Source organism: Erithacus rubecula, assembly GCF_903797595.1.
Source record: "Erithacus rubecula genome assembly, chromosome: 9".
Classification (NCBI taxonomy): domain Eukaryota; kingdom Metazoa; phylum Chordata; class Aves; order Passeriformes; family Muscicapidae; genus Erithacus; species Erithacus rubecula.
The window spans coordinates 2,577,382-2,590,596 of NC_136660.1; the positions used below are offsets into that span (position 1 = coordinate 2,577,382).

Genomic DNA, 13,215 nt, shown 5'->3' on the forward strand with positions numbered 1-13,215 from the left:
AGAATCCAGGTCATTCTCCTTTATAGCTTGTCTGAGTTCTTTGATGTCATGATAACAGAGAGACCCCTATTGTGGATTACGTTCTTTTTTACCTTATGTCAGAGGCATAGCAAGAAATTGCTCGTTTGAGGAGTCAAAACCCTTATCTGGCTCAAGGTTCCGTCTAATTTCTAATAAACACAACGGAGCAGTATTACTTACCGCATTTACAATCAGTTTTAGGCAAGGCAGCATTTCCGTTTGCTTTCACTGCCGGATCTACTGTTCCAACAATGATCCCAGGCTGTGTCCCAGGTCTGGCACTCTCTGGCCACGTGGCGCTGCTGTTCCTTCCCCCTGTCTCAGAAGAGCAGCAGCAGCAGCAGCAGCAGCAGCAGCAGCAGCAGCAGGGCAGGAAGCGGAGGGTCCCCGGGAGCCGGGGAACGCAAGCTGTGCTGGATGCCGAGGCGCTGGCAGCAGGCGGCAGCTGCAGCCTGCCAAGGACAGCAGCTCGGCGGGGCAGGGGCTGCAGGGGCGCGGCCGCGGGAGCAGCTGCGGAGGGCAGGCGGCTGCGGGAGCAGCCGGGGCTGGGGATCGCCGCGGGGCTGGGGCGATGGCAGCAGGCAGCGTGGAAGCAGCAGCGAGTGCCGCGAGCGGCAGCGGCTGCGGAGCCGCGGGCGGGGGCGGCGGAGCCGCCGGGGCACCGGGGCCGAGCCGATGGCCGGGGACGGGAGCTGCGCTGGGGCTGGGCCGGGCGGGGCCGGGGCAGCCGCGGCCGGGGCGAGCCCGCCGGGAAAGGCTCTGCCGGAGCCGGGCCGGGCACCGATCGCTGCAGAACGAGCGCAGTTCCCGTGGGACGGCGCAGGCTGCGGCAGGCGCTGTGCCAAGGGCGACAGAGAGCTCTGGCACCGGGAATGCCGCTCGCCGCGGGAGCCAAGCAATGGATGCGGCTGAGAAAGGGGCTGCAGCTGCGCTGGGATCCGAGGGGACAGCGGAGGGACACTGCAGCGGCAGCGGGGCTGGCATCGGTGGCGCGGGGCTAGGAATGGCCCCGAGGGGCGAATGGAAACTCTCGCTCGCCAGCCGCTCGCATGCTGCGGTGACAAGAGACCAAAAAGGGCGCGGAGGGATGGGTGACAATGCAGTTCCTCGGGAATCACACACGGAGGGATGAGTGACAATGCAGTTCCTCGGGAATCACACACGGAGGGATGTGTGACAATGCAGCTCCTCGGGAATCACACTCGAAGAGATGGGTGACAATGCAGTTCCTCGGGAATCACACTCGGAGGGATGTGTGACAATGCAGTTTCTCGGGAATCACACACGGAGAGATGTGTGACAATGCAGTTCCTCGGGAATCACACTCGGAGGGATGTGTGACAATGCAGTTCCTCGGGAATCACACTCGGAGGGATGTGTGACAATGCAGTTCCTCGGGAATCACACTCGGAGGGATGTGTGACAATGCAGTTCCTCGGGAATCACACTCGGAGGGATGTGTGACAATGCAGTTCCTCGGGAATCACACTCGGAGGGCTCGAGGGGACCGGCCAGGGCCGAGGAGCGGGGGCAGAGCCGGCGAAAGCGTTCTGAGACACGGGGAACAAAGGAGTTTGGAACAGCCTGAGGAAGGATTTGAGAGGCGGGGGAGGCCAGAGCTGACACGGGGAGAACAGAGGGGTCCCTGGGGTCCCGAACTGCCCACCTGGGGTACGGACAGAGGGCTGAGGGGAGGGTACACCCGGCACGGAGCACGGGGAAAACGAAAATGTGGTGGTGTGTAAAGATTTCCTGAATCTTTTCCCTGCCGAGACCTGGGCAGTCTCCCTTGTGTCTCACAAGGAGCAACCAGCGTCAGATTTTTAATATTGACGCGTGGTTATACCGAGAAGAAAGTTTATGCATCTTTGTGAAACACTCACGTAAAGACAAATATCCTGGAAAAGCTCTGTTCCATTTCCAGCCTCTCCAAAGAGAACTGGCCTGGCTGGGCCGGGGCAGGGGGAGCCGGGTCAGTGCTGCCGGCCATGGCCCCGAGCCGGGGAGGGAGAGGCTGAGCCGAGCTTTTCTCCTAAATGGAATGCAGCCAAGAAACTTTCTGGCTGAACCCTTACAATCCTCGCCCAGCCAAGCGTAGCCTTAAAAATTGTATCTTGGAATAACTCCCAGCCTCAGCCTGGAAGAGATCCAAAAGGGATCTGCTGCCCGGATGAAGTATTCACTCTTTCAATGCTCAGAATAAAGATCTGCAGATACCTTATTCTCTCTCCAAAGTAAAAAAAAAAAAAAAAAAAAAAAAAAAAAAAAAAAAAAAAAAAAAAAGAAAACCAAGATACTGATATGCACAAAATCGCAGTAAGAACAAACAAACAAACAAACAAACAAACAAACCAAAACAAAACATACGCAAAGGTGAACCAAAGAAAAGACTAGTCCCAAAGAAGAAAAGAAGGAAAATCACAAAATGAAATTTCTGCTTAAGTATGCTATACAAAAAAACCATTCTTGTTTCCCTATAACACATAAAAATCTTACGGAGTGAATATAAGTGTTCTAACTGTAAATAAGAGCAAAGGCATTAGTGTTAAAGTAACCAGATATTTAAACTGCCGTAATTCCCTAAATTTAAATAGTAAGAAAACCCCTACTGTTCCTCAGGAAAGAAGACAAAGAAAAAAACCCTCTATTCTCAAAAATAAAGCAAACGTTTGTTTAAACTGTTATAATCTTTAAAGGGTGCCTCATAAATGAATATAGTGCTCAATAATAATTATAGAAAAAGCTGATAATCTGAAAAGGTTTCACCATAGTGATCAAATTTCCATTCTCCCGTGCAGCTAATCACTGTGGCATCAAAGCTGTAAAAAAACTGTTTGCTGTAAAAAAAGTCTCCGTAAACAAATTGTGTTAGAACTGGAGAGGATCCCCCTTCACCTACGATTTGAAGGGTCTCAGCTGAACAAACATGCCTTTGTCATGGTTTTTGGTGTTTCATTAGGCGGGAAATCACTGATTTCCATTAATTTCATGTTTAAATTTAAGGAGAATACCTTTATGGTGCTTTTCTACGGCTTTCAGTTGAGGGAAAGTGAACCATGTTACTGCTCTTAAGGGTCAAAGGCGGGCAGACTCCGGCAGACAGCCGAACACCCGCCTGCCGAGAACGCCCTGAAGCAGCTTCTCCCGTGCCAAACCTTGCTCTCCACCTTAAGGAGCGTGTTTACATTTCTCTGCGGTTTGTAATTGACCGAACATAACCCTCGGCGGCCTCGCATCGCCTCGGTTCGCCTCCCGCCTCCCACGGTGAATGGTCAAAGCGGCCCCGAAAGCCGCTCCACCCACCCCACCCTCGGCTTTAAAGAGGGGCGGATGCGAGCACAGGAGTGTCCAGAACCGAACCTGCGTTGGTGCCGGTCCGGTCAGGCGGCCCCGGAGACGGGAGCGGCTCCAGCACAGGTACGACCCCGCTCGGTTGTGCCCCAGCCCGGGCTCGCTGCGGCCGGAGGGGCCGCGCTCAGGGGAACGGGGCGGTTCTGGCGAGTTCCTTGCGCCGGCTTCCCCCGTGTGCCCCTGGCCTGAGCTGGCGGAGGGAGCGGCTGCCCGCGGTCTCCTCCTTGCCGCGGATCGCTGGCGACGAGCCGGTGCCGCAGCAGCGATGGCTCATCCCGGTGGCTCTCGCTAGCCCGGAGGTGGCTGCTCCGTGCCCGGCACAGTTTGGGCCGTGGCGCCCCGGGCTCGGCGCCGCTGCTCAGGCGGGAGGTGTCCCTGCCCGGCTCAGGGCTGGCTCGGCATGAACTTGAACGTGCCTCAGAGCCCAATGCAGGGCAGGCGCCGAGTGGAGGCACAAAGCGCCGCATCCTGCTGAGTGCCTGGATGTACCTGGAGCTCCCGCAGGCTGCGCTTGTCTCCGCAGGTGCTGCCGCAGCGTCCGGGCAGCGGGGACAGCGCGGGACTGTGCTGGCAACGCCTTCCTGAGCCTCGGTGTCCTGCACCGAAGGACAATCCGTGAGCTGTTATCATGTCCCTTTCAATGGGCCATCCCCGTGGGTCTCCGGCTGTACCGAGGCCGATCTCTGAAAGACTTTTTCAGCGGTGCTGATGTGTCGGGGGCAAGGGGTTGTTTGTTCCAAGGAGAGAGATTGCGGCTGTGAGCTGGAGCAGAGTGAATTCTGCTCCATTCATGGGCCTGTGAAGGAGCTTCTGCATCTCCAGGAGGGAGCAGCAGCCGGGCTGACACACTTGCCAGGGGCACAAGAAGGCACATGTCATAAGCAGAAGGATGCCACTTGTGAGTGTGCAGAGAGTAAAGATGTGGAGAATGGAATCTGGAGCAGCGATGAGAGAGTGAGGGAGCCCCTGGATCCTCAGGGCACATCAGCAACCGGCCATGTACACAGAAGCATCCTCAGAAGATTGCCGGGTGAGTGCAGGGCCACGCCTGTGGCCTCGAGGGAGGGCCAGTGTCAGCTGGCAAGGACAGGGCTGGCAGGTGTGTGGCTGTTTCCCGATGTGTGGAAGAGGCCTCGTGCTGCGCTCGGCCCCAGCAGTGGCTGCAAGCGGCAGCCGCAGCTGCCCCCAAGGCTGTGCAGCTCTCCTGCTGCCCCCCAAGCCATCCAGCCCGGTGTCCCTGGCTGTCCCCACAGCTGTGTCCCTGCCTGTGTGCAGCCTCTTGGCTCTCTGGCTGCAGCTGAGGGAGGAGCAGACAGGCTGAGAGCTCCCTCCTGTGCTCCCCGCCCATTGGGGGAGCAGCTTCGAGGGCCGGCTGTGCTTCTGGCAGCCAGCAGCTCTTTCCTGCTCCAGGCCAGTGGTTCAGCTGCCATCCCGTGCACATCTTGGTGCTGATCCTGCTCCTGTTGCTGCTGCTGGCGTTGGCGGTGGCCTTGGCTGTGCAGTCAGGTAAGGGAGGGGCAGCAGGCTGGGCCCAGCCCCTCGGGGCAGAGCGGGGTCCCTGCTCCCTGCACAGGGCAATCCTCACACCTTCTCCTCTTCCCCCTGCAGCACCACAGGTTCCAGTTCCACCTGGGTCTCCTCTGTTAATTCTGGGCTGTCCCTCTGGCTGGGTTGGATACAATGGAGACTGCTACTACATCTCAAGGGATAAAGGCACCTGGGATGAGGCTCAGGAGCGGTGCTCCGAGCTCGGGGCCTCCCTGGCCATTGTCAAGGATGAGGCAATGGTGAGTGAGGGGCTGCGGGCGCTGTGGGGTGGCTGAGGGGAGCCTGGGGGTGCTGGTGGGCCGGGCTGGGTGCTGGTGGGGCTGGGGCTGCAGCCCTGTGCCGGGGCCTTGCAGGGAAGGAGCCCCGGGGCCGTGTCCCCCGAGGGGCCGGGGCAGCTGCCACTGCTCTCTCCTTGGCAGGATTTGCTCTTCCGCCTCCGCGGGAACGGCGATTACTGGGTGGGGCTGCGCAGATGGGGCGAGCACCTGCAGTGGGGGGACGGCAGCAGCTTCAGCTCCGGGTGAGTGCCGGGGAGCCGGGCAGGGCATGGGGGGACAGGGGCACAACGTGTTCCCCTGCGAACCAGCGCTGCCTCTGCTCCTCCCTGCAGGGTTCCTGTCCTGGGCAATTCCGAGTGTGTGTGCCTGGCTGAGGAGAAATTCAGGAGTGAGAGCTGCTCGAATCCGCAGCCGTATCTCTGCAGCAAGGCCCGAGCTCCCCTGTAACAGGGGCTGGAGAAAGGAGCTTCTCCACACTGGGCAGTCCCAGCTTCCCCTCTCAGCCCGGCACAGGGCTGTCCTTTCTCAGCTGCACCCTGTGCCTTGCACTTGCTCTCAGGGTCACCTCAGTGCCTGTTCATCCCCACTGCCAGCGCTGGGCTGGCTGTTCAAAGGAAAAGTCTCTGCAACCCATCCTGCCAACCATACTACCTGGAGTGAATGAATCGCCCTCATTGCACAGCAAGCTCGAACAGGAAATTCAGATTTGCCTGGGCTCTTGGAAATCATCACCAAGTGGCCTGAAAGGTGAGACTTTTAAACTGTCCTTGCAACAGGTAAACAACTTAATGAGGAGTGCTGAGGATGAGTCCCATTTTTGGCATCAGGTACCTGAGTGTGAAGAATAATCTCTCTGTCTGTCTCCCTGTCTGTCTGTTGCTAAGGATCTGACTGGTCTGCTGTGAGAGCAATCCTGTGCTGAAGCAGGAGAAGGATCTATCTCCGTGAGGGAGAAACAGTAACATGTCCTGATTGTAATTCCCATCCCTCTGTGCCACCGTGTGGGGTGGAGGGAGAGAACTGGGAATAAGATTAAGCCCCAGAAGCAGACAATAGTGTGGGTGAGGCGTGTTATAAGAATTTTCATACATTTCGTACCCTTGCTCTGATTTGCTTGATAATAAATTTAACTTATTTCCCCTTTCCAGGCCTGTCATACACATGATGGGTGACAGATTTCTCGCTCTCTTTATCGAGTCCCTCGAGCCCTTCCTGCTGTGTTCTGTTCCCCACCCAGGGTGAGCAGGAGAGGGACAGAGCGGTTTTGCTGGCACCGGGCACCTGGCCAGGCCCAGCCCAGCCCAATCATCCCTGCAATAATTCACTCCTATCCCACCATTACCCGCTGCCATGGCGGCTCTGGATTCACGGGCAGGTGCCTGGAGTGAGAGGAGGCAGCTGGTGCCAGGGAGTGAAATGTCTTTGCTGGGAGCTGGCAGGGAGAGGAGGAGGAGAAAGTGGAGCAGAGTAAAGGGGAGAGAAAGAGGGACAAGGCTGGAGCGGTGGGAAGGGGCGGGGATGGGCACGGGGCAGGCGGGCATTTTGCTTTGCAGCTCTGAGGGAGGAAATGGAGAACTGTCAAATGCATCCAGGGTACGAGGGGAGAAACAGCAGGTGCTGGATATCGCCGCCAATTGGGGTTCATTGTGTGCCTGAGCTGCCAAGGCCGGCAGGCTCCGAGCAGCGCCGGACGCCGCCAGCGCTGCGCTGTGTCTTGCCCTGGCCCTGCCCTGGCTCAGCCCGCCTGGCCAGAGCCCCTTGTCACTGACAGAGCTGCACCGAGGCACAGCTGGGGAGCTGCTGCAGCTGCATCAGGAGAAGAAAACAAACAGAATCAAAAGCTGCACTGCCGGGTCTCCTCTGCCCGCTGTCACTAATGGAGATGGGCCGAGCCACCGTGGGAGCGGCGGTGCTGGTTAAAAAGAGTCACGGGAAAGGCTGGGAAATGGGAAGGGAATAAAATTCAGAGAATAGTATAAAATAGTCTAATAATACTGCACCAGCAGTGGCTGCTGCCAAAGTGTCACCCAAAAGAGCTGCACCAAGGGACTGTCAGGGCAGTGGAGGGTGCTGAAAGAGCAGCATGGAAAGGCTGGGAGGAGTGACAGGAATAGAACAGAGAGAGACTGGTGTGAAATGTTCTCCAAGTGCTGCTCCAGCAGTGGCCGCTGTGAAACGACTGAAAGAGCTGCAGCAAGAGACCAGGGGGTGGCAGTGCTGGTTAAATGAGAGGCACGGGAAGGGCTGGGGGAAGTGTGAAGGGAATAAAATAGAGAGAATGGTATAAGATAAAATAATCAAAGAACCAGACCAGGAGTGGCCACTTAATGCTGTCATTGAAAGAGGGGCACAGAGGGACAGCTGGGCTGCCAGCCTGGAAGTGGTGACTTGTCTTTTCCAATCTAAATAACAACCTGTGGTATTTTGAAGGGCAGCAGGTACACTCAGATGTTGAGAATCATTACAGTGGGAAAAACTACAGTTGGAATTAGCTGTGATAAACACGAGAAAGATTACAGGAGCAGAAATACAAATTTCCCAGCTCCCTCCCTGGGAGAGCAGTATCACTTAGGGATAGAAGCAAATTCCCACATATGATAGTTCAATATGGCTGCTGTGAGTGTGCAGCATGGAGGACAGCTGGATTAAAATAGAATATATTCCAAAACTGTAACTACTTGGCCTTGTAACTGCAGGTGAGGTTAATAACCCTCACCAAATCAAAAAAGGGAAATCTGCTCTGAACTAATTTAGATTGCCATCCCTGCAGCCATTGGCTATCAGTGCTCCTTTTCCTCACCAAACCACAAAGACTTGACTGGAAATCTCTCCTTTTCTGCTTCCTAGCTGTGCCAGTGCTGCAGTGGCCTGGGTGATTTCTCTGAAGGAACTGAGCTTTCCCTTGGCAGCAGCTTTGCTCTTCACTCCCCAGCCTCGTAGCCTTGTGCATTCCCATCTGGGAGCGTTGGCCTGCTGAAGGAGAGGCTCTATTGCCAGCAGAGATCCACAGCTGACAGGAGTAACACAGCATGGGATGTTCTCCTGCCTGCACTAATCCCTTTGCTGCTCAGCTGCAGCTGGAGCCCAGAGCCCTGGCAGTGGTTAAGGACACACTTTGCCATGGCATGGCCCAGCCAGGCTGATTGCTGGGCTGGCAGCACAGCGGGCACACATTCCTGCACCTGCCCCTTCTTCCCATCCCGTGTCCAGAAGCTGTTCCCGTGTGCTCCTGGGAGAATCCACACCCAGCTGTGTGTGGGATTTGGAGGGGCTCTCTTGGGGGAATGTGGGGGTGTTCTGTGGGATTGGGGTGTGGGGCCTGAGGTGTGTGTGGGTGTCTCTGGGATTCCCATTTTTTCCCCTCACATTCCTTATCCTTTTTTGCTCATGTTTCACACCCTTTTCTCCTTTCTAGTGCTTTCCTTTTTCTTCAACACCACATTTTTACTAGTATGTCTTCTCCTTTTTTTCACTCTTCCCAACCTTTTCCCACTATCTTTTCTCCTCATATTTTGGCCCTATTTCTTCCCTGCTTTTTTTTTTCCCCTGACATTCCCCCACTTGTTTTTGCTTTCTTTTCCCCCCTAATTTCTTAATTTATTTTCATTTTTCTCCTTCGACCTTTTTTTATGCAAACTTTTTTTGCTGCCTTGTTTTCCTGCACATTGTTGCTGTCTTTTCTCTACCCTGCACTTGACTTTACCTCCCACCTTTTTCTTTTGCTGCCTGGAGTATTGACCATCCAGGTGGCCTTTGCCAAGTTCATTTCCCAGTCCTTGAATGTCCCTCCACCAAGTGCCTTCAGGGCAGTCCCAAGTGCTCTGTTGCACTCTTCACCTTTCCCTGCAGCTGGTGCAGGGTAAGGGATATGATACATCCATTCAATGCCATGTTCTCTGGCCCAGGTGTTTCTGAGGAGAGATTGAATGGATTCAGGCTGTGGGAGAGGCTGATGTAAAATTGAACAGTAACATTGAATACAGAAAGGGGCCAGGGAGGAGCCCAACAGGTTCAGCTCTTGGGGTTCCTCTGGTGCATGCAGCAAAATCCTTGTCCCCCATCCCAGGTATGCACTGGGCTGGGTTTTTTACCTGCAGAGGGATGGTCTCTTGGTGTCAGTGGAATTCCCACCAGGCACGTGGCTGGAGGGTCACTGAGGTCACCCATGGCCAGGCACAGATTGTCCTGCTGTAGAGTTTGTTGCAGGGTCACCACACATTTAGTTTGGGCTGAGGGAGGATCCATCTGAATGCCGCTGTCAGGAGCAGGAGCATCCAAAGCTGAGCGGTGTTGGCTGGAGGCAGCAGCATCATTGGGTTCAGGGGCTCATGGAGGGAGGGGCTGGACATGGGTTACTCTGTTGGGATCAAAGAATACTTAAAATCCAGAGGTGTGAAGTAGTAATGTGCAAGTGGATCTTAAAGGGTACAGGGATGGGATAAGAAACATTGTTCTTAGGGCAGAGGGTAACAGGGAGGGTGTGTGACTGTAGGAGACAGGGTGAGGGGAGAGGCAGAGTAGAGCAGAGTCCTGGTTTGAAAAGACAAGTGTGTGCTGGGGAAAGGCAGGGCCTTCTCTTAAAATTGGGCTGATACATCCCTCTCTCAGAATTAGTATAATTTTGGAATTAAGGGGCTCTCAGGCACAAATATTGAAATAGGAATAACAGTTCTTTAATATATATTTATATATATAAAAATATATAACAAGAGAAACGAAACACCAACAACTGTGAAATGAAGCACAAACAGGAGAGGAACCCAGTAACAATTCTTTTGGTTGTGGGCACTTTCCCCTGAGGTGCAGTTACTGTCACAGCTGGCAGTGAGTGCCAGCAGCTCCCGGGGGCAGGGGCAGATGTGGTGATCCCTGGTGGCTGCAGGGATGCTGGGGGTGATGGTGGCTGTGTCCTGGATGGGAAGGGTGGAGGAGAGGCTCTGCTCATGGATCCTCAGAGTGCTGGGCCCGCTGCTCCAACAGGAGGGTTGGAGATGGCAGCTGAAGCAGGAGAGTGTCCTGGCAGGGTGCAGGGCCCAGCACCAGAAGAGGCAGCCCCTGGCACTGGGATGGTGGGGCGAGGTTATCCAGTGGCCTTCCTCCTCCCAGAGCCAAAAATGAGTGAGTCCAGCAACTTCAAAGAGAAACTCCAAAAAAAAGAAACAGGCAGTCTCCTCATCCCCCTGTCATTAGCCATCAGTGCTCTTTAGCAGGTCAATGGGGAAAAATTCCACAGACAGAAAGGAAAGGAGTAAAACCAACCCCCAATATTATCCACTCTGAATTTTTTTCCCATACCAATATTCTACATCAAGTTAAAATCCTTGAATTATATACATACATGCAGTTACAGATACAGGCACAGTGTCAAAGGTGGTTCACCCCAAAACAAGGTCTCCTTGAGGTATGCATTGTGTCTCTCTATCCTTTTGCATCACTCACCATGTGCAACCTGATCCTTGAGCAAAATCAACCTCACAAATGGGACTGTCTTTGCTGGAGGCAGAATTCACCCAAACAGTTTTTCCTAACATACCTCCCATGTCTACCACTGGAACCTGATCTCCAGCTGGTGTTCCCAAGGGCTCAGATTGGGCAGGGCCTGCTCTGTTAGTGGAACCTCAGGTGTTCACTAACCACGTGGCCTTTGGTAGATTGATCTCCCAGTTCTTGAAAGTGCCCCCACCCAGTGCCCTCAAGGTGGTTTTAAGCAGACCATTGCACCGTTCGACTTTCCCAGCCTCTGGTGCACCTGTTATAAACACTGGTCTAAATTAAGAAATACACAAAAACAGTGAGCGTGTGAAAGAAATGTGTGAATGAACAGCAAAATATACAGAAATAACTGGACAGCAAAACAAAGCAAATAAATACAGTTTTTGGTTGGTGTACACACACACACCAGGCCCAGATTTGTACAGACATGTCCACTGGGGTCTGAACCTTGTTCTGTGTTACAACACAATGCAGATGGGTGTACAGATAGTCCAGAAAAGGGCTTCAATTGCTTAATGTCCTCTCCCTTCACAGCAGCTATTCCAAAAGCCCACCCTGAGTCCCTTTGGCTCTCTGTAATAGCCATTCCAGGGGAATCTATGCCTAGAATACATGGAGCCTCTGGGCCAGTCACCATTGGATGTTTCTGCCACTCTCTCCCAGTCAGGATCACCTCAGCCTCCAGCAGAGTCATTTCCTGCAATTCCCCCATCACCTCGGCACTGCAAACAAGTTCTGTCCCCACATGTCCCTGTGTCACTGGCTGACACTGTGCACCAGTATCAGCTAAGGCCTCATATTTCTGTGGCTCTGATGTGTCAGGCCAGTGGATCCACACTGTCCAAAAGACCCAGTTTTATTGTGCCTCTCCCTGGCTAGAGGCAGGGCCCCTCTAGCCCTGGTTATCATTTCTTTCCTGGCCATACATTGTTGCTGCAGGCAGTGTGAGGGTGAGATGCTGCAACCTTTAGAAAGCTTCTCAGGTGGGAAAGAGTCACTTCAGTTACACGGGGTCATTCATGGGGAAGAAAACACACACTCAAGATAATTCTGGCAAGGAACAAAGGAGAGACAAGAAGAGATTTTTGTATGGAGTTCTGCAGGTCAGGTTAATTCCAAGCACAAGCAAAGGGTGCAGGGTCAAAGACTGGAATCAATCCAGGGTCCAGGTTTAAATATGGGGAAAATGGGGGACAGAGCAGAGCATCAGGGCCAAAGGGTTGAGGGCTCAAGGGTGGTGTGAGCTCAGGGCTAAGGGTGAGAACCAGCAGGGTAAATGGGGGAGGGACATTGTGGGAAAATGATGCCAATGGAAAAGCAAGAAAGGGGAACATTCTAGGGAACATAAATATAATGGGAAAAGAGCTGGGAAGGAAAGTGGTCCTAACTGGGAAATGGAGCTGTGGTGTATTAAAACAAAACTGTAAAGAACTGTGAGGAGGAAGTTGTCCTTCTCCATGGCCTTAGTGTCATCACACAACTGAGGGAAGAGAGAGACTTGGGTTTTCCTCCAGGGCATAAAAATTTCAGCCACCCGGGCAGGCTCCAGGGCTCTGACAGAGCAGAAAATCGGATCCTTTGCAGCAGACAGATGGACATACATAGAGACGATTTTTTACAGTCAGCTGTATGACTGTGAGCCCCAGGCTGGGGCACAACCGCCCGTGGGTCTCACCTGTGCTGAAGGAGCCTCCAAGCTCCAGGTGGCACCGCATGGAAGGGCTGCAGGTGCTGCCGGGGTCACCGTGTGACAGGAAGGGGCCCCAGGCCAGCGTCACTCTGCCAGTGGCTGCGAGGAGAGGGAGAGGGAGCGGGGGGGGAAGCGGCAAAGAAGAGGGAGGGGGAGAGGGGGACGTGGACAATTTGGTCACACCTGTCCCATAAAAACACAGTAAGAAACAGTAGCAGGCACTGGAGAAGCAGGTGAGGAACAGCAGCCCCGGGGGAGCTTCTGGGGGCTCTGGCCAGGCGGGCTGAGCCAGGGCAGGGCCAGGGCAAGACACAGCGCAGCGCTGGCGGCGTCCGGCGCTGCTCGGAGCCTGCCGGCCTTGGCAGCTCAGGCACACAATGAACCCCAATGGGCGGCGATATCCAGCACCTGCTGTTTCTCCCCTCGTACCCTGGATGCATTTGACAGTTCTCCATTCCTCCCTCAGAGCTGCAAAGCAAATGCCCGCCTGCCCGTGCCCATCCCCGCCCCTTCCCACCGCTCCAGCCTTGTCCCTCTTTCTCTCCCCTTTACTCTGCTCCACTTTCTCCTCCTCCTCTCCCTGCCAGCTCGCAGCAAAGACATTTCACCCCCTGGCACCAGCTGCCTCCTCTCACTCCAGCACCTGCCCGTGAATCCAGAGCCGCCGTGGCAGCGGGTAATGGTGGGATAGGAGTGAATTATTGCAGGGATGATTGGGCTGGGCTGGGCCTGGCCAGGTGCCCGGTGCCAGCAAAACCGCTCTGTCCCTCTCCTGCTCACCCTGGGTGGGGAACAGAACACATCAGGAAAGGCTCGAGGGTCTCGATAAAGGCA

The 13,215-nt window shown here is 54.6% G+C and overlaps 1 protein-coding gene across 1 annotated transcript; it reads left to right on the forward strand.

The window, feature by feature from the left end:
• Positions 1–3,853: 3,853 nt before the first annotated feature.
• On the forward strand, positions 3,854–5,860 carry LOC306804940 (uncharacterized protein). Its single transcript, XM_079312163.1, has 5 exons — positions 3,854–4,402; positions 4,783–4,878; positions 4,981–5,159; positions 5,340–5,440; positions 5,531–5,860. The coding sequence occupies exons 1-5, from the start codon at positions 4,081–4,083 to the stop codon at positions 5,643–5,645; spliced, it is 813 nt and encodes a 270-aa protein (XP_079168289.1). The 5' UTR covers positions 3,854–4,080; the 3' UTR covers positions 5,646–5,860.
• Positions 5,861–13,215: the final 7,355 nt, after the last annotated feature.

Excerpts from the sequence above, each read along its gene's own strand:
- LOC306804940 (XM_079312163.1), top strand. The coding sequence starts at position 4,081 with ATGTGTCGGGGGCAAGGGGTTGTTTGTTCCAAGGAGAGAGATTGCGGC. Across the intron at positions 4,879-4,980 it reads GGCCTTGGCTGTGCAGTCAG|CACCACAGGTTCCAGTTCCA; the intron begins GTAAGGGAGGGG and ends TTCCCCCTGCAG. Across the intron at positions 5,160-5,339 it reads TTGTCAAGGATGAGGCAATG|GATTTGCTCTTCCGCCTCCG; the intron begins GTGAGTGAGGGG and ends TCTCCTTGGCAG.